Source organism: Uranotaenia lowii, chromosome 1 (genome assembly GCF_029784155.1).
Source record: "Uranotaenia lowii strain MFRU-FL chromosome 1, ASM2978415v1, whole genome shotgun sequence".
Classification (NCBI taxonomy): Eukaryota; Metazoa; Arthropoda; class Insecta; order Diptera; family Culicidae; genus Uranotaenia; species Uranotaenia lowii.
Window position 1 is genome coordinate 199,639,129 of NC_073691.1, and position 21,691 is coordinate 199,660,819.

General features: G+C 35.8%; 1 protein-coding gene across 3 annotated transcripts in view; it reads left to right on the forward strand.

Annotated features, from left to right (window-relative positions):
• The window catches only part of LOC129743266 (cadherin-89D), a 111,749-nt gene that overhangs the window by 73,203 nt on the left and 16,855 nt on the right, over positions 1-21,691 (forward strand). For all 3 annotated transcript variants that reach the window (XM_055735257.1, XM_055735249.1, XM_055735263.1), the window contains one exon: positions 13,366-13,682. In XM_055735257.1, coding sequence (XP_055591232.1) covers positions 13,366-13,682 — 317 coding nt within the window. The remainder of the gene's footprint in view (positions 1-13,365; positions 13,683-21,691) is intronic.

The following is a 21,691-nucleotide window of genomic DNA, read 5'->3' on the forward strand; positions in this document are numbered from 1 at the left end:
AGTGACACCAAAATGCCACACAAATGGCATAAAAATGACACGAAAATCACACAAAACTTACACGAATATGATACAAAAATTACACAAATACTACACAAAAATAGCATAAAGATGACACCGAAATGCCACAGAAATGTCATAAAAATGACACAAAAATGACAAAAAACTCACACGAAAATGATACAACAATTACACAAAAATTACACAAAAATGACAAAAACTACAAAAAATTACACAAAAATTACACAAAAAAGACACTTAAATGCCACAACAATTATATAAAATAGACACAAAAATGAAACAAAACTTACACGAAAATGATACAAAAATAACACAAAAACTACATAAAAAATAACACAAAATTTGCACAAAAATTACACAAAAATTACACAAAATTAACACAAAAATAATACACAAAAACTACACACTACACACACACACTACAATGTTTCAAAATTTAGTATTAAATGTCCGGGCAATCTGGCAACCTAATTCGAACACAGGGCACACAAAAAACGAAAATTATTGAGTTCAGTAATATTTTTACCGACTTTTCTACAGCTGAGAAGTCACAGCTGTCAAATACTACAGAACCTTTTTCGGTAAAAATTAACGAAACTCCGCTTATGCTTTTAAAGATGATCTGTGAAAAAATTGACAGCTGTCAACGTGGCAAGTCGTTATATTTTCAAACAATCAGTAGCAACCGACCTGCCTGTATTTGTTACCGAAACAACGGTAAAGATTACCCGAAAAAATATTCAAGTTTGGTCATATATACCGAACAACCGCACAGTGGTCCAATTCCATACAAACCTGGCAAAAAGAATGTTTCCAAAATTTTTGACTCGGAAACTTACTGAAATAGTTCAATTATCATAATGTCGCTGGAAATAATTCATTATTTTAATATTTACTCCATTTTTTTTTTTTTTTGAAAATTTTAACGAATCAATTTGAACATTTTAATAGCTCAGTTAGGTGTTCCCAGTATTAATATTTTCTAACAGCTTACTGCAAAATGGCTCATATCCTAGAAAGGTTCGTTGAAGTAAAAATCAACTAAAATTTAACACAAATAAAATTAAATCAAATCAGATTGACATAAATTCCAAATCTGGTACTGAACACTTTTTAAATGTTATAATCAACTGTTTTCTTTTAATGTATGATTAGAGTTTGATAACAAACTATGTAATTAAATAAACAATTTTGCCAATATTTATCAAACTTTTAAAATAAAGGTAGAAAGGAGTTTTTTTTCTTAAGCCTTCATTTCTTGCTATAAATGGTTGTTCTTATCACCAAACATTTCATCTCAATTTTAAATGAGAAAAACGGATTTTTTTTTGAATATTTAACTATTTTCTTGTTTATCCATATTTCGTATCCTAAAATATTGCTATTGAAGTTTCTAGTTATTTTTGAAGTTACCATTGGTTTTTTATGGATTTTGACCAGCGTTTTTTATGGTTCTATGATTTGATCATTAAATAAAAGAAAACTTCAGAAAATGTGTTTTGGGAGTTATTCTAAGTAACTCCTTTATACTAATTAGTGAAAATAAACAGAAATTTCGATCGACATGGCTTTTAAATATTAAAGAGGTTTTTTGAATGAATTTTCGAGAAAGTTTAATTTAAAGATCCAATAAGAAATCAATCAAATTCGTGATCCGAAAGATTCTTTGCTCAGAGGAAAAAAAAGCTTCCAACGTTCGAAACCGTTCTACAAAAATGGCCCAATTTGCAATATGTTTAAGTCCTGAAATGTGGGAATCTATTTTATTTTATTTTTTTATTTACATAGTATTCCGTCTTACGACATAACTTGACGAACATAATTCCTAAAATTCACTCGGTTCATAGCAACCGTTCTCCAATTTCTCGGGCACCCCACGTTCGCCAGATCACGCTCCACTTGGTCTAACCACCTCGCTCGTTGCGCCCCCGCTCGTCTTGTTCCTACCGGATTCGTAGCGAAAACCTGTTTTGCAGGACAGTCGTCCGGCATTCTCGCAACATGTCCCGCCCAGCGTATCCGGCCAGCCTTCACCACCTTCTGGATACTGGGTTCGCCGTAGAGGCGCGCGAGCTCGTGGTTCATCCTTCGCCTCCACACTCCGTTCTCCTGTACGCCGCCAAAGATGGTTCTTAACACTCGTCGCTCGAATACTCCGAGTGTACGCAGGTCCTCCTCGAGCAATATCCATGTCTCGTGCCCGTAGAGAACAACCGGTCTAATGAGCGTCATATACAGGTTACACTTCGTGCGAGGGCTAAGTCTTCTCGACCGCAGTTGCTTGTGGAGTCCATAGTAGGCACGACTTCCGCTGATAATTCGCCTCCGGATCTCACGGCTGGTGTCATTGTCTGCGGTCACCAGTGAGCCGAGATAGACAAAGTCTTCGACTATCTCTAGCTCGTCGTCGTCGATCGTGACCTTGTTATTACTGGACAAGCGGGTTCGGTCGGTCTCGGATCCACAGGCCAGCATATACTTCGTCTTGGACGTATTAATCATCAACCCAATCCTTCCTGCTTCGCGTTTCAGTTTGCGGTAGATCTCCTCCACCGCCGCAGATGATCTGCCGACTATATCAATGCCATCGGCAAAGCAGATAAGTTGACTGGATCTGTTGAAAATCGTGCCCCGCATTTCGCCCACCGCTCGTCGAATAACACCTTCTAGCGCCACGTTGAACATCATGCAGGATAGACCATCTGGGAATCTATGCAAGTTCTATTAAAATCTTTTTAGAATAACTTCCATTTAAAAAAATTCAACTTCCTCTAATCAAACAAATCTTCACTCAATTAGGTGTACAGTATGCCTAGCAAAAATAAAAAAAAAAATGAAAAGCAACATACTTTCGTGATTTCTTTATTGGTTCGTCATTCAATGTAAGCCAATTATTCTAATTTTTAAACAATATTCAAACTCTTCTTAGCATTTCTACGAGAACTTTTGAACGAGTAATCTTATTACCATCATCTTCATGTTTTCGTGTAGCCTGAAAATGCCGGAACACTGTGAAATATATGGATAGATAATCTTGACCACTTCAAAAAAAGACTTTCTGCCAGCTTTTCAGAATTTTGGACAACTGTGCACTGGTAGAGTTTTCTAAATAAAATACCTGTTATTATAATCGAATTATCTGTTATAATTACCGAAGAGTCTGTAAGTTTTAGCTAAAAAACGTTCATGTTACCGAGAAAACTGTAAAAGTTCAGTAATATTTACCAAACACTCGGTGATTTTTACCGAACAACCGGATTTTTTTACCGAAATACCTGTAAATCTGAAATCGAAATTCCTGTAACTTTAAGCGATAAAGAGAAACTTTTCGCCAGAACATCTTTAATTATTACCGGAATACCGTTAATTTTTACCGAACATAGTAAACGTTTCATCGAAGCATAACACGTGCAGTAATTTCAGCTTATGATTAAGTGTGCTACGTGAAAAACTACATAGTTTTTATTACGGGAAGTAATGTGGTTGCTAAAGGACACACGTAGAATCGATGGGATGCATCAACAACTTATTTTACGTGAAAAATCCCGTAAAATTAATTTCTTTATTATTTTGGGTGTATGCGAGATGATTTGAATCTCGAGTCTCGAATAATCTTGCGTATTACGCTGTGCATTATAAGTTGGAATATCCGAACGTTTCTTGGTTTCGGTAAAAGGGACAAAAATTTCACAGTTTTCGGTAAATATTACCGGCCACCTCAATTTCAATAAAAACTAAATATTTCTCAACAAATCACTCCAACGCACGATACAGATACTAGAATCATTGCATATCAAAAGCATCCCGCACGCACACTTGGAAAAAAGGACATTTTTCATTGGTATTGCTTTTTGTTTTGCGCGAGCAAGATGTCACTACATAGCAAGGGCCAAAGAGAGACAGTTTTGACAGCGACACATGACTAAAGGAAACAGTATTGCTCGGTGTTTTTACCGAACAATAGATGACCAATCCAATTTGTTCACATACATATATCTAGACGAACTTCGGTAAGTCAAGAATCGATCATTGAAGTTCGGTAGAAAATAGACGTCAAAATCATAAATTACCAGGGGGATTTCCGGTTCTTCTTGCGAACAAGAATCTTTTTTTTTCTTTTCTATCCATCGGGAGAAACGTTTATGGTGTTTTCCTCCCAAAGCAGTACGGAGTTGAAAAAATCAAATTTCAACCAATGAGGAACCAGAATGATTGTTGTGTTAGTGTGCCATCATTCATAATTCTCTAGGATGTCTCTTGGAAAATGTCAAGTTTGTTATGGGCACAAAAAATAGTAGGCCCGTAATTTTGATAGTTGTCAAATACAATGACAAAGGATAGGGATGCCATCTCCCATGTAAATTACCGATTTTTTCCCATATTACAGAACTGGTTCGGTAAAATAAATTACCAAACTCGGTGATTTTGTTTACGGTGTAAGCTTACTTATAGAACTCCGAGCTTCTTTGCACCTATGTTCTCAAAGCTATCAAGTATCCCTTAAACACGCTTGACACAAGTTGGATCAGTTTGATTACTTATTACACAAGACCAAGCAATGTTTACAATCGGCTGTTGAACACATCCGAATTCACCCGGCAGTTCCCATCGAATTCTGTTTCATAATTTTTTGCATACGAGTTCAACATCACAGCATATGTTTTTACCAGCTTTTTTCTCCCTACATTTCTCGGTTTATCTTCCGTGACTTAAGTTTAACAATGATTCCCGACCACCACCGCGCCTTTCTTAACACCCTTACGTACGATCGCTACCCGCCGGGGAAAATAACCAATCTCATTCGCCAAAAACGAAGGAAAAAAATCCAACAAAATCCCCCCATTGATGCACATCGTTGAGCGTGAAAAAGGCCACTCATTGCTCATATCAGTGAATAGTAGCAATCATCAAACAAACAAGCCGGCGCGCTTTAGGTGGCTATTTTTTGTTTTGTTTTGTTTCGGCCTCTCCGTTGTAGTGAGTGGGTGGTTAACCAGCTAAGCCAACCAACTGATGAGCCTTCATGAATGGAAGGTGTTTTTCTCTGTTTGTTTGTTTTTCTATGTTTCGATCCAGTTTTACTACAAAGAACCAATTGATGTTTAAATGTAAGTATAGCTGGGAATTTTCAAGAGATCCGTTCCGTTGTTCTATTTTTTCCTCCACTTGGCTTCGTACTTCCCATTTTAACATTTCGTTTTGTTGTAGCAGCAATTGTTGAAGTAAGTAGTTTTTTAGGTACATACTTCAGACTTCATTTTTTCAGCAAAAAAACATGTAAACGATCGAAAAATTATCCACATTCAATGGCGCCAAACAAATAAATTGAATTTTTAAGAATCATTGTATCGTTTTCCGAAATCTTAAACAAGTTTTTTTTCTCCGTTTTCTCCATTTTGACAATTTTGACAATTTTGACAATTTTGACAATTTTGACAATTTTGACAATTTTGACAATTTTGACAATTTTGACAATTTTGACAATTTTGACAATTTTGACAATTTTGACAATTTTGACAATTTTGACAATTTTGAAAATTTTGAAAATTTTGACAATTTTGACAATTTTGACAATTTTGCAAATTTTGACAACTTTGACAATTTTGACAATTTTGACAATTTTGACAATTTTGACAATTTTGACAATTTTGACAATTTTGACAATTTTGACAATTTTGACAATTTTGACAATTTTGAAAATTTTGACAACTATGACAATTTTGACAATTTTAACAATTTTAACAATTTTAACAATTTTGACAATTTTGACAAATTTGACAATTTTGACAATGTTGACAATTTTGACAATTTTGACAATTTTGACAATTTTGACAATTTTGACAATTTTGACAATTTTGACAATTTTGACAATTTTGACAATTTTGACAATTTTGACAATTTTGACAATTTTGACAATTTTGACAATTTTGACAATTTTGACAATTTTGGCAATTTTGACAAATATGATAATTTTGATAATTTTGACAATTTTGATAATTTTGACAATTTTGACAATTTTGACAATTTTGACAATTTTGACAATTTTGACAATTTTGACAATTTTGATAATTTTGACAATTTTGACAATTTTGACAATTTTGACAATTTTGACAATTTTGACAATTTTGACAATTTTGACAATTTTGACAATTTTGGCAATTTTGGCAATTTTGACAAATTTGACAATTTTGACAATTTTGACAATTTTGACAATTTTGACAATTTTGACAATTTTGACAATTTTGACAATTTTGACAATTTTGACAATTTTGACAATTTTGACAATTTTGACAATTTTGACAATTTTGACAATTTTGACAATTTTGACAATTTTGACAATTTTGACAATTTGGACAATTTTGACAATTTTGACAATTTTGACAATTTTGACAATTTTGACAATTTTGACAATTTTGACAATTTTGACAATTTTGACAATTTTGACAATTTTGACAATTTTGACAATTTTGACAATTTTGACAATTTTGACAATTTTGACAATTTTGACAATTTTGACAATTTTGACAATTTTGACAATTTTGACAATTTTGACAATTTTGACAATTTTGACAATTTTGACAATTTTGACAATTTTGACAATTTTGACAATTTTGACAATTTTGACAATTTTGAAAATTTTGACAATTTTATCTGCAAATAAACAAGGGTAAATTTCGAGATTCAACTCGAAAGAGTTCAAGAGGTCCGTGCTTATAAGAACACTTAGTAAATAATATTTTAAATGGTACAATTTTTCCACGATTCCATTTCATGTAATACTTTTTATTTTAATTCGAAACACCTACTATTTTTTCAGGGAGATCGGTAAACTTGAACACTCTGGAGTTGGGCGGTGATTTGAAATTAATGGAATTAACAATGAAGGTTTTAAAACGTTTGGAAGAATTTATAAAAAAAATGCATGGAAAAAAATTTACTAAGATGAATCTGTGCTTGAGGCAGGCAAATGAAGAAATTTTTAATTTCTATAGCACATTCTGTTTTTTTTATTGAATATTAAAGAAAAAATGACCTGTGAGTAAATCTCATTTGCAAAATTTGGCCCACCTGTTGAAAATGTTGGCCACCCATAGTTTAAACCATTTTGATAATTTTGACAACTTTGACCATTTAGAAAAATTGGGAAAATTTTGTCAATTTTCATAAATGAAATGTTGATTTTTGTGCTGCGTATTTTTGCCTATAATTGAACGATGAAAATTTTAAAAAAATAAACTCGGCACTAAGGTTGTCGAAATCACAGAAAAATCTCTAATTTCACATAATTTTGGAAATATTCACAGATTATACAGAATTTTAAATTTTTTGACGTTTTTTCAAAATTTATTTTTTATAGTAATTTAAATTTTGGTTCATTATGTCTGAATCAGAAAAGTATGGTAAAATTTGTAATGTTAATTGATTTTTTTTAAGTAGAATGTTAAAAAAACGCAATTTGACTTGACTTTTGAATGAAATTAAAAAAAAAAACATCACAGAAAACCATCACAGATCACAGGTAAAATCACTGAAAGTCAGAATTGGGAGGTCTCAGTAAGCCGTGCCCGGCCTTGCTTCAGACAATTTAATAAAAACAGGATATTTTAGCAAAATTCCAGTTATTACGTTTACAAAGTTTAATAGTGGTCCAATGTTTCGAAGTTTTTAATGTAGAGAAAGTGGATTTTCGGCGTTCGAATCGGAGAAATAAGTGTTGAGTTTTTGAGACGCTGCGTAAAGGGGTCTGGTGCTACGCCTCCCGGACCAACTTAAAAAGACTGAAGTCCAGCTTCTCCGATAATCAAAGGACGGTATAAAGATAAGCACATTGCAAATTTATGCATTATTTGTTATTATTCATAATTCTCAAGTGATTTTTTATAATAATTTGAAAAAAAAACCATAAATTTTAGAGGTTTTGACACTGTAGATATTTGCAGGCAGGAAATATTTCGTTCGGAATTTCGGAAACATTTCAAAACTTGGATTGCATAGAAACTTTTATGCTAGCCGAGATTAGTCGAGTGTTTTTAGCAAGAATATTGATGATTTCGTCGATCAATCGATAAATTTTTTTTTCATAAGACTAAACAAGTTAAAATAAAAACACATCAAGATACACAACAAAATTTAGTCTCAAGAATCATTAAACTTCATTTGAGAAATTATAGAATTCTTTAAATGTATAGTCTGCATTTTTATTATATTATTATTTAACGGTCTAAATACGGTAAAATTAACTTAAATTGAAAGTAAACGGTGTTTACTAAACACCCTTTCGCAATGACATAACAATTGAAAAAAAAAAATGCGTCCTTTCCTACATTTAGGTAAGGATAGCTAAGATTTCCAAAATAGATGATAAAATAAAAAAAAATGACTAATTCCTTGAATAATCCGTTGTTTCTTTAAGCATTTAAGCAAAATCAGGAAAATATTAATAACTTCTATGTAATAGCGTTATCGCACAAAAAGCAACCATATATGCAAACAATTCTACACATAAATGCTATTTATTTACATCAACTTTTTTTTTATTTTTGCTAAAACTGTTTATATTAATTGATCTTTTTAGTATTAAATAGTCGACCAATTCAGAAGTAACCAAATTAATCAACTAAATAAGAGTAAAGTTTAGTAACATTTGTAATTGGTTTGCAATAGATTTAAAAATTCGCTAAATACGTTTTCAACTAGTTCCTCTAATCCATAAATTTACTGATTTTAGTCACATTAGTCAAAAGTGTCTCCCAATCAAATCCTTTAACCTCCAAACGAAAATTGTTTTGCTAGGATGCAGAGGTGACATCGGTCCTACAGCACAAAATTGATCTCTTGTTCTTTCCTACCTTTTCCAATCCAACCCATTGACTACTAGGACGGGGCCGGCGCCGTTATTGACGTTCAAAGAGAGAGCATCAGGTTTGAGCATTTTTCATAATGATATTTTCTAAATTGAAAACATTTTAAAATAACTTAAACTTGCGTTGGTTAATTTACATGAATGAAAAATGTTGATGAAATATTTCGGATTTAATGAGTAAAGGTGGATGTGAGTAGACAATCAAGCCAAGCTTAGCTAGCTTAAATCACTGAAAGTACTCAGTCAGCGGTAAGACATAGTTTCCCTTCCTAGCTTCGTTTTTGTTTCAGCAAAATCTAACGATGAGATGTCGACTTTGGATCTCGATGATGATGACAAAATGTTACTGGGAACTCAAGTCGATTCAAAACTCGTTCGGATAGCAGAGAGGAATGTTGATCAATTAAGGCTTCGCTCCACATCAATATTTTACAATCTTGTTCTAGTAGTAATAGATTGATTGGATTCAGTTCTCTGGATGAAAATTGCGCAGTATACAAATTAAATAATAAGTTGCGGTTTTGTGTTATGGTTGTATTGTGATTCAACGACTTAAACTTTTTAAAAGCTAGCTAGCTGTTGTCCTAAATATTGCGGTTGCTGGGAAAATTTCTAATCGCGCGACGGTAGCCTTCCGTGCGGTAGGCTAGCCGGAGTAGCAAACACAGTTAAAAAAATCACTCTTACTCACTAATTTCATTGACAAGTTAAGAAGTAAATTCTTGAATCAATCTTCAAATCATTATTTTGCAAGAGAGGACAAAACATGAAGTCATCGGAATGAAATATTATTATTCTTAGTATTCATTGAGATTGAATTAATTACGAGCGTTAAAATCCCAGACAAAAAAAACAGTCTACATTATTGAAAACACATTTTTCCATAGCCTGAGAATTAACGAATTTGGCATGACGAAGATTTTTGATGCGATAAATGCGTCTTTGATACTTTATATGCTGATCGAATTCAATTATGTTGTCGTTAAAATGTAACAAATCGTATATGAGAAGTTAAAAAAAGGAGTTGTGTACGGTGAATAATCTATTATAGGAAATATTGTCTATTGCATGAATTTTTAGACTATTGAGAGAATCTGATTTGACAGAGGTAACAATTCCGCACTCACTAACACCATCACATTCTTTATATAAACTATCATGAGCTAAAAGTTGGAAAGGGACTATATGAAAAAAGGACCAACATCAGAGTTCAGTTACTTCAAATTATTTCTACCAAAAAATCAACTTTCATATGCACCGTTGCCTTCTTCAACAAACTGCGCAGATTGCACCTATTTAGACCCCCGTGCAAATAATTTGCGCGTAGTAAAATCTGCTCACAGACCTATACATAGACAATGACACATATCGATATTCTTTACATCTTTGGATAAAATTGAATTAAAAACAATTGCAACTGGTGTTTCAGTAAAAATTGTAAGTGAATCCATAATTTTTTGGCTTATTTTTCAGTAATTCGAAAAACGCCCGAATAATGCATGATTTATTTGTTCTGTACATTCTTGTACCCGAATGTACAGAATGCATTCTGTTTTCTGTTCGTTTCTTTTCATTTGTTGATCGGTAAATTTTCGTTATTCAACTTCTTGGTTCGCATGCATTTCATAATAATTTTCGCCAAAACAATAATGATTATGCCGTTTGGAAATGTGATTCGAAAATCAGAAGCGAGCAACGGCTGATTTGAAAAACTGACACGGGTTGTCTATGTGTGCGTCAGTGCGAAAATATTTCTGCGAGGAAATTATTTGCACAGAAGTCTAAATAGGTGCAATTTCCGCAATAATACCATTCGCATCGCAAAAAATTGGACTGCGCACTCATAACTGCGAAATTTGTGCGATCTGTCAAATCAATATAAAATCTGACGGTTTTCTACACGCTAACCGCTTTTCAGTTAAACTTTATACGGATAACTCCGACTGCAAAACATAGCACGAAATCCAACATTCAATGAATGATCGCTACCGTGTCGTCGAACTCTAAACTTATTTAAACAACTACAGGTTTTTATTTTTTTTCGTGAATTTGTCCGCTGATTGAACCCATCGCAAACAGGTTTTTTTTATTATTCATTTTTCCGTGATTTTGACCACTGATTGACCAAGCTCAAGGCAAACACAATTTTTTGTTTTATAAACAATAGATAATCCGATAATAATATTTAGTATACATGTTTGTTTGACAACTTTTTATTAAATCATCTTTCAATGTTCTCCGCTTGTTCATCCGATTGAATTTTAGTCGATAAATAATCCTTATGTAGAACTATGCTCATTTTTTTCTTAAATACTGTAATTTTTTTTTACAGTGGTACCCTACGGGAGCCCAAATCAGCTATCGCAGAAATAGAAAAAAAGAGTGGATCAGCAATATGCTGTTGATGGGTTTTTGCAATATAGTTTTATTATGCTATCTGTTGGTTCGAAATGTTTTTTTTTTTTTTTTGTTTATCGTGCCTCGAATGCAAATCCATAACAATTAATGATTTGTGTCTGTTTTATGCCTTAGTTTGTTGGGCAAAACGAGTAAACATACACTAAATAAACATAACAGTTATCGCCCAGTAAAATACTAATTGGCTTCCGCAAAAGCTTGAAGCAGCTACTGGATGCTGGAGAGGAAATGAAAAAAAAAACGCTCTTAAGCCACTCACTGAACTTCCCACTCGAGCAAGAGTCAGTGAAGGGGCACAACACTAGGCATGTTGATGGCGGTTTTTTAAAACCTTTCCCAAATTGGTCTGACCCTCCTGCACTTGGCCGGTCGAACAACCACCTGAATAACTTTTATTATTGTCCGACCGAGGAACATGGATTTGTCATCCTCTGCAGGTCGAGATGACTTCCAAGAGTGTGAACGTTCCAAGTGCCTCCCGGAGGATTTTTATGAGAAGTGGAGCTTATGGTTTTTACAGTGTTGTCCGATTGTTTGAAAGTTTAAGAAAATTATTTAAAAAAATAATGTGGAGAACGAAAAACTTCGACTTCAATTTCAGCTGTAAATATCAAAAATCTTAAGCTTCTGATTCCAAAACTTCGAACTTCAGCTAGCAAACGAGCTGCCACAATACTGTGGTCGTTCAAGCGGACCAATCTCGTCAGATGAATCTTCTCACTAAATCGACATAAGCTCTGCTGCTGCAAACAGCCCTCGAAGCCTCCAAGTGGTCGTTTTGGGATTTATGTAGCTAGTAGCAGCATTTTTACCTCCCCCAGCAGTTTGATTCATTTCAGAGAAATTTATCGCTGGGAAAATTAGCCATCAGAAGACTTATACAGGACTTTGTCAAGTAGTTCTTCAACACCATTCGCTGCTGCAAGACTGATTGTTTGGGTCCGGATAAGAGGCAGTTCTTTTTTTTCTCTTGGTTTCCATTTTCGTTTTCGTCTTCTGCCTCCCACCCACATCGAAGTCGAGGTTCGGGTTAATGTGATGAAGATTTATGGTGCTCCGTGGAACTGCGCTCTAAGATGCTGCCTCCTCCGCTGGCTTCTCTTTCTGGAGGCTGTTGTGCCGTCATCTCGTGGTGATGGATAATGAACTTGAAAGTGTTTTTCTTGTATTGTTGTGGCGGCGAAACAGAGGAGAGTCGACGAGGAACGCGAAGGGGAAGCTGGTGGTGCTGATGAGATTATGGCGGTCTTAATTTTCAACTATCAACCATTAATCAGATCTCGTAAAGTAACACCACAATTGCTCTGCCCCGGATGGGTGGGTGTGTGAGATTACACAATCACCGGAAAGGTCAACGGTCGCCATACTGGAAGAGAAGTGTATGAAGAATCGGGAGAGCAGGAATTTCATTCTTGACCAAAAACTCGATAAATAATGTTCTTATTAAGGTTTTGAAAATTTATTTTCACTTTACTTTCTACGATCTTTGATTTTAGGTTCTCTGTGATCGGAATACTTGCAGAAGGACCAGTTGCAATGTAATTTGGAAGTTCGTAACACCTACTTGTATCACATCTTTCTGATGTATCAGAAATTTGGAAAGAAATACAGAGGATGAAAATTTGGAAAAATGGAAAGAGAAATATATTGAAAAATGACCACAAAAGATTCTACGGCTCCCAGGCACAAATGTGTTTAACTACTCATAGAGTTTATTCAAAGTTGTCCACTCTAGACACATTTTTTGGCTCGATTGCATATTAAGGAAATCGACAACGGAAGTGTGCAACAAATAAGTACACAGAAACGCATCTTTAGTCGCAATAATCAAATAACCTAGCCTAATTTACCTTATTTGAAAATGATATTTAATCCGAGCTAATGATGGTATGCTTTTCATATATGAACATTTCACAACTTCAATCAACTCTCGATGAATTGAATATTTAGCCCACGCTCGGAGTCTGATTTATGACTTCAATTAACCTGCATCTATTTGCCTAATTACCTGCGCATCCCATTCATTAACCAGTCTCCCTTCTTTTCCGCTCTAATCCCTGCAGCATGTCGACTGTACTCCAAGAGCAACCTGCGAACCAAATCGGACGGGGTCCAGTTTCTGCGCATCAAGGAGGACTTTCCGGTGGGTGGCGAAATCGTGGCCCTGTACGCCTATCCGCGGAATTCGATTCTGATAGCCAAGAATGACAACTCGAGCGATGCCGAGTACTTCCGGCTGCGGGAGGTCAACAGTACCGTGGTCAGTGTGATCCTGAACCGGAGCCTGGACCAGCTGGTGGACAACGATATGCCCCAGAGCATACTGAAGTTCAGTGTCTTCTGCAGTGGGACTTCGGCCATGGCCATGAAAACGGATAACGTAAGCTTTTGAAAATCATTCTTAGTGTTCAAGTAAAAGGTGATGAAATTACATCACATTACTTAACATTACATAACATTACATATCATTACATAACATTACATAACATCACATAACATTACATAACATTACTTTACGTTACCTTACATAACATTACATATTTGGAAACTAGAATGTCTTACATAAATCAAATGTCCTAGAAAAATTTGCCAAATCGAATAAAACAACAAACCTGTTATTGCACTTTGTTTGAAAAATCTTACAAAATGTGATTAGAAGATCTTTTTTTTAACTCTTTGAAATGTTTCCTACAAGAAAAAATTAAAATGAAAATATTTATTCCAATATGTCAATCGTTAGAGTGCAATATGAACTTCCAATATGAAATGCCATATTTTCAAAGCAATAGTAAACTTCAAGCCGCAGCCCGTGGCCTTGAGGATAGCCTTCAAGTCTTCTAAGCCAGCGGGCATGAGGCGAATCTCGGTCACGGCATACATAGTACACTTTCTGTGGGTTGGTGGTTTTAGCATTTGTATGATGCTAGCCATCATATCCTCGTAAGATGTACGCTTAGAGTTTAAGGGTGATAGGGTCAAAATTTGGTCAATATCAACTTGACGTATTTCTTTCAATTTAGCATTTTAATAACCTGAACACCCCTCATTTTGAAGGTGTGTGTGTGTAGAATGTTGCTCCTATTTTGATTTTGGAATTCACTCTTCAGTTGTCAAAATGCCGTCCAAGGAAGAAGAGCAGCGTATCAAAATTTTGCTCGCGCATCGCTTAAATCCGAGCTACTCGCACGCAAAGCTGGCAAAATCGCTAAAGTTGCCAAATCAACCGTTACAAATGTAATTATAGTGTTTGGGAAACCTTTGTCGACAGCCAGGAAGTCTGGATCGGGGGGAAATCGAAAACCGGAAGCCGCTGAGATGACAAAGAGAGTTGCCGGTAGTTTCAAGCGAAACCCTAACCTCTCTCTCCGAAATGCCGCAAATAAGCTGGGTGTATCGTCTACAACCATGGATCGGGCCAAAAAACGAGCCGGACTATCGACTTCAAGAAGGTAGTGACTCCAAATCGCGATGATAAACAAAATACGACGGCCAAAGCGCAATCCCGAAGCAGCCTTCGCTGCTGACGAAGTTTGACTGCGTGGTAATGGACGACGAAACCTACGTCAAAGCCGTCTTCAAGCAGCTTCCGGGACAGGCGTTTTATACGGCAAAAGGAAGGGGAAAGGTAGCAGATATTTTCAAGCACATGAAGCTGTCAAAGTTCGCGAAGAAATATCTGGTTTGGCAAGCCATCTGTACCTGTGGCTTGAAAAGCAGCATTTTCATAGCTTCCGGGACTGTCAACCAAGAAATTTACGTGAAGAGTGTTTGAATAAACATCTGCTGCCTTTCCTGAAGAAACACGGTTGTTCCGTACTGTTTTGGCCGGATTTGGCATCTTTCAATTACGGTAAAAAGACCATGGAGTGGTACGCCGCCAACAACGTGCAGGTGGTTCCCAAGGACAAGAACCCTCCCAACACGCCAGAGCTCCGCCCAATAGAGAAATACTGGGCTATTGTCAAGCGGAACCTAAAGAAGACCAAAAAAACTGCTAAGGACGAGCAGCAGTTCAAGGCAAACTGGCTTTCTACGGCGAAGAAGGTGGACAAGGTTGCTGTAAAAAATCTGATGGCAGGGGTTAAGCGTAAGGCCCGGCAATTCGGATTTGAAAAAGCGTAAGCCTAACTGAACATTTTTCCTGAATTTTATACTAATTAAACTTGAAAATGAAATTTAATTTGATTTTTTTAATAAATGATTTCACCGATTTACACGCGTTTTCCCTTGAACAAATTTTTACCGTATCACCCTTTAGAAAAAGCGGGAAAGTCTATTTGATGCATCAGAATTTTCCAGTAACACTTCATTTAATCAGTGATTTAAGCGACTTCATCCTTCTTATTCAATTTCCGCTACTTTGTGACCAAAACTTCTTGTTTGACAGACACTGGCGACATTTTGGTGGATTTAGCTGTTCCGAATTTACCAAAACTCAATTATTTTTGTGCCACTAAAACACGTTTTTACTGAAATGTCAGCTAGCAAAATCAAACATAAACAAAGTAGAATCCTCAGGAGACTCTATTAAAAGTAAAACCGATTAATTGAGTTCGTAAATTACGCAGTTTTCCAACAGGCTACTCTTTTTAAGCTTTTAGAAGCATCGAATTCCAAAGTTTTGGTCATCAAAAATTGAGTTTTTTTTACAGGAGCAGAATCTTGCCAAATCATGATATTTTTATAAAACAACCAGCAAATATGAACTTTATTCTGCTAGCAACCTTGTCAGAACCAGAGTTGTTATAGAAGTCAACAGCCGTTGTTTGCAGTTTTGTCGCCCATTGAAATTTATCTGTCCCATTGGCTCGGCACCGGCTAACAGCTTACGAGCTCTGGAACTAGCGAAAATTTGTCTATTGAGGTTTAATTTACATCATTGATTGCTGGACATCACTTCTAGTCTCCCAGGGACAAATTTTCAAAGATATAGACTGTGCTTTTTACCTATTCATAATTTAAAATGCTGGTATAAGCCGTAATTTCCGATCATGTACTTCATTCTTAAACTTGATTTGAACTTTGCGGACATTCTCGACAGTGTTTTCATGCTTTTTCACCATTCAAGCATAGCAATTTTCGGTACACTCAACGGTTTTGTCACCTCTCGACCTCTTTTCATAATGATGGATTTTGAAGACATTGTGCACAATTAGGGGAGAGTGGGGATACTTAATCTCCTTTTCTTATTTTTACCATATCTTTTTGGGAAATTTTAGCAACTCACACCCTTTTACATTTTCTGACAGCGTGTAACTTCAAGTTTCTAAAGCTTAGTTCTTTTAGAAATGGGACAGTTATGAATGCGTGTATCTCAAAAACCTTTCGTTTGTTCTAAATACTTTCTATGAAGGAAATGAAGGTAATCTTATGATAATTCATGAAAAAAATTGAAAAAAAATATTTATCGTTTTTTGTTAGAATAAATTCTACTTCATTCTTGGTACCTCACATCGGCCAGCGCACACTTTTTTCAGTCATGATATTGATCAGTTTTTCAAACTTATACTTCGTCTAATCTGTATTTTAGGTGGCTACATTCTCCTCTTTCAATTCCTGCCACTTTTCGGACCAATACTTCTCTTTTAAAAGAAACTGAGGGCAATTTAGTGGATACAGCTGTTTCGAAATAAACAAATTTGATTATTTTTGAGCCAATTTTTGAGCGTTTATAATGGAATTTCTGCTGGCAAAATCTGGCTAACGAAGTAAAACCATCATGAGATTAAACTTAACGTATAATCTGTTAGTATATATCGTAGGTTGCGAAGGGTACATAAAAGATAACTCTTTTTAGGCTTTTAAAAACAGCGAAAACCTTAGTTTTCGTTTTGAAAATTTTTGTTTTTTTCCACAGGAGCAGAATTTTGGCAAATCAATATATTTTATACAAAATAATCAGCAAATACATACTTTAATATACTCGGGACCTTACCACGAGCAGATATGGTTTTGGATTCAAACGCTGGAGTTTGTATACAATAGGGTATTTCATAAGTTTTGTCGTTCATCAGAAATCATCTGTCCCATAGCCACGGAACCGGCTATACCGCTTACGAGCTGTGGAACTAGCTTAAAATTGTTGTTTGAGGTTAGGTTTGAAAGACTCATTACTAGGCAACACTTTCAGCTTATCGGAGGATTTTGTTTTGGAAATTTCAGTGATCTAGCCTTAGTTTTTCGCCTATTGAAAATTAAAAATGCTGGTATGAGACTTAACTTCCCCGATGACCCTTAGCCAAAGTTGCCGATCATATGCTTCACTCCAATGCTTGATTTGAACTTTGTGGACATTTTTGACAGTGTGCAATACTTTTCCACAACTCACACACAGTAATTCTTCAAATAATCAACGGGTTTGTCAGCTATCAATTTGATAATGATGGATTTTGAATAAAACTGTGCAAAATTATTGTTTCCTTTTTCTCTTGCATTGTAAATATTTCAAAAACGCGTAGATTTTAAAATTTGAAAAAAATAGGTCAGATAGTACTTTTCAAAGGTAACAAAATGCTGTCAAAATTTTGAATGTCCGATTACTAGTAAACAAGCTATTAGCAAAAGAAAGTGTCCCATTTCTAAAAGAACTAAGCTTTACTGTCCAAAAATTAGAACTATCCTTGAACCCGTAAATGAACTAGAAGTATTTTCGTGAGAGTAAAAAAATTGCGATACTTTTGAAGTTAAGGGAGACTTGATCCGCTATTGAAAGAGAATTGATCCTTTATTCAGGAAGCCCAAATCCTTGGAAATAAATAAACAAAACTCCAAGATAGAATGTCAATTGACTATTTTGGTCATGTTTGTTCTCGCTTCACAATTTATAACTGACTGAAGAAGAAAATTCTATAACTTTGTCTCAACGCTAATGACATTGCATACATAAAAGCGTTTTTCCAATAATTAAGAAAAAAATAATTATATAAGCCCTTTCTTTAGACAATTGCTGGATAAATATTAGTAATCTCGTAATCCGCAATGCTCACGATCAATTCAGAAGAAGAATATACCGTTTTTAACTCTACACAGCAAGAAAAATTCGTGTAATTTTAGATTGAAAACGATGCACGAAAACGGAACATCGTTTATAATCTAAAATTACATCAACATTACATTGAGGCGTGTAAATTTAGACCAAAAACGATGCACGGAAAGAGAACAGCTTATTATCGTGTAAAAATACACAGCGATGTAAAATTTTAGATTTTGTTTCGGAATACTTGCACTTTTATGGAATAATGAGATATGATGAGCCTTTTGAAAAGAAAAATTATACTACTTTACTACTATTAAACATTTATTTAAAAAAAAACATGAATAGTGAAAAAAAATAAAGTACATCCACCATCACGAGCACCGCCATGCTGGGGCATTCTGCTGATATTCTATCCGGTCAGCGTCACTGGGGGACCAAAGGGAATCCGTTCCGGACTGTCATGGTCCTGATTCAAACAGCTGCCTCCGTAACTACGAATCCCATTCTGCCGCTGTTCAACAAATAGGAAAAATGACCACCGCGCTTGACTCAGTAATCGTTGTCGGGAATTATAATCTTCCTCATCTACAATGGACCTATGATCAAGATCTTAATAGTTATCTGCCAACGAACGCTTCATCTGAAGCTGAAATTCTATTAACTGAAACACTATTTTCCGCTGGTCTATACCAGATCTGCAGCATAACGAACAACAATCAGCGTTTCTTAGACCTTGTGTTTGTAACCGATCCCGCCAACGTGTCAATTTTCGAATCACCCGTTCCAATAATTCCTGTAGATCGTCATCATAAACCGCTTATCTTATGCTTCGAATTTGATCAAGAACTGAGCCCCTTAGAAGAGCCCATCGGAGAACTTGATTTTGATTTCAAGAGGTGTAACTTCGATCTGGTTGCGGCTGCGCTCGACTCAACAAACTGGGAATTTCTGGAAGAAGCAAGCAATGTGGAGTCCGCCGTTGAAATTTTCTATTTTAAAATTTACTCAATTTTCAAACAAAATGTACCCCTGAAGCGCCCACAGAGAATCAAATCAACGAAGCATGCCTGGTGGAATGCCGACCTTAGAAGATTACGTAATCAGCTACGAAAGGCCCGAAAACTTTTTAATCGGTATCGTTCTGAAAATTGTAGATGTCACCTTAGACTCCTGGAACGTGAATTTAAAAATCTGAACAACGTGCTTTACCGCCAACACATCTTGCGTCTCCAGCAGAACCTCAAAAATGATCCCTCATCATTTTGGAAGCTTTTCAACAGCAAGAAGCGTAACGCCACCATCCCTGCAGATGTGAACTTTAATGGTGTCACTGCTAATAGTCCAACCGAGTCGGCTAATATGTTTGCAGACTTTTTCCGAAGTGTGTATTGCTCTGCTGATGTATGCCAAGACAACAGCTACCTAGACTCTTTGCCTTCCTATGACATTAATTTGCCCTTACCGCGCTTCTCTGAACAAGATGTTTACGAAAAGTTGTCCGCTGTTGATCCAACTAAAGGTTCAGGTCCTGACTGCATACCGCCATCGATTTTAAAATATTGTGCTGCATCCCTAGCTGGTCCGATTTGCAGTGTTTTTAATCGGTCACTTAATGAACGATCGTTCCCTAGCGCGTGGAAAATCGCTGCTATTTCTCCAATATACAAATCGGGAAATGCGCACAAAGTCGAAAATTACCGTCCCATCTCAATTCTGAATTCTATTTCCAAAGTATACGAAGCTTTGATGCAAGAAAGACTGTACGCCGCCGTTAAACCGTTCATATCCGAATCACAGCATGGCTTTGTGAAGAAGAGGTCGACTGTTAGCAACTTAACCTTCCCATGCCGTTCGCAAAATATCCGTTTCGGGGAAATTTGAGTTGTAGTTTGATTTCGTTCTCCTGGCTGTAAATGTTAACCGATTTTGATGATATTATATTCATTGTGTAGGTAATTTATTCTTATTACTCAAAATTTAAAAATAAAGTCGATATGTATTACCAAGATATAAGAAACTGGTTCAGAAAGTAAAAAGTCCGAAAAATCAATTTTATTTTTAAAATGCTCATCACTTTTGGCAGCTTTTTTGTATTTAAGTGTTTCATTGATGTTTAAAATCGTCAAGAATCCATCTATCCGACAGTGTATAGATATGTTGGGGTCCAATGAAAGTTTTAACCGCTATCTCAGATCTTCCGGTAGTAAAAAATCTAACTTTAAAAAAACGATATCCAATTTTTGCTTTGCTTAGCTGTATTTCATTTCCCAATGAACCGATTTTCAAAACTCAAATTTTAATTTTTTGACGTTAATTTGATCATTATTTTCATAGAACATACTTGGTCTGTCAAAATTACAAGTTCTTCAGTATATTGGAATGATGTTAAAGAGATTTGAAATGTGCGCTTCGGGTCATATTGACCCGAACGGCATGGGAAGGTTAATGTGCTACGTAAGCTCAATTAGTAATTGCCTGGAGAAAGGTTGTCAAGTGGACTCGATTTATATCGATTTTGCTAAAGCTTTCGATCGAGTCCCGCACGATTTACTTATCAGAAAGTTGGACCGACTTGGTTTTCCAACTTGGTCACTCGAATGGATCAAGTCGTATCTCATAAATCGCTGCGCTTTCACGAAAATAAATGGGTCGCGATCTAGTATATTCGAAACCCCGTCAGGAGTACCTCAAGGAAGCCACCTTGGACCGCTACTTTTCATTACATTTGTAAATGATCTATGTGAAAAACTCCACTCCGACAAGCTCCTGTATGCTGACGATTTGAAGCTTTTTAGGAGGATTCATAGTAATATAGATTGTATGGCACTGCAAGCTGATATCGCTAGGCTTGAAAGCTGGTGCCGCTTGAACGGGATGCAGGCTAATGCAAAAAAATGCAAGGTAGTAAATTTTACTCGCTCACGAAACATCGTCAAATTTGACTACCGCCTATCTGAAAGTTATCTTGAAAACGTGAAGTCCATTTTAGATCTCGGAGTGAAGATTGATAACAGGCTCACATTTGCTGAACATATTGCAATTACTTCCGCAAAAGGTTTTTCTGCATTAGGATTTCTGCGTCGAAATACCGAGGAGTTTGACGACATCTATACTTTGAAAGCTGTTTACTGCGCATCAGTACGAAGCATTATAGAATACGCTGCACAGATATGGGCTCCTTTTCAGAGCACACAGAGCTACCGCCTTGAACGAGTTCAGCGTAGTTTTATAAGGTATGCTTTACGGCGCCTTCCCTGGACTGAACCGCTTCGTCTTCCGTCTTACGAACAAAGATGCGCCCTTGTAAATCTGGCCACGCTTGAAAAACGTCGTACCGAACTTCAGCAAACTTTTATTTTTGACACCCTGACTCATCGTGTGGACTGCTTTTACATACTCCAGCGTGTCAATTT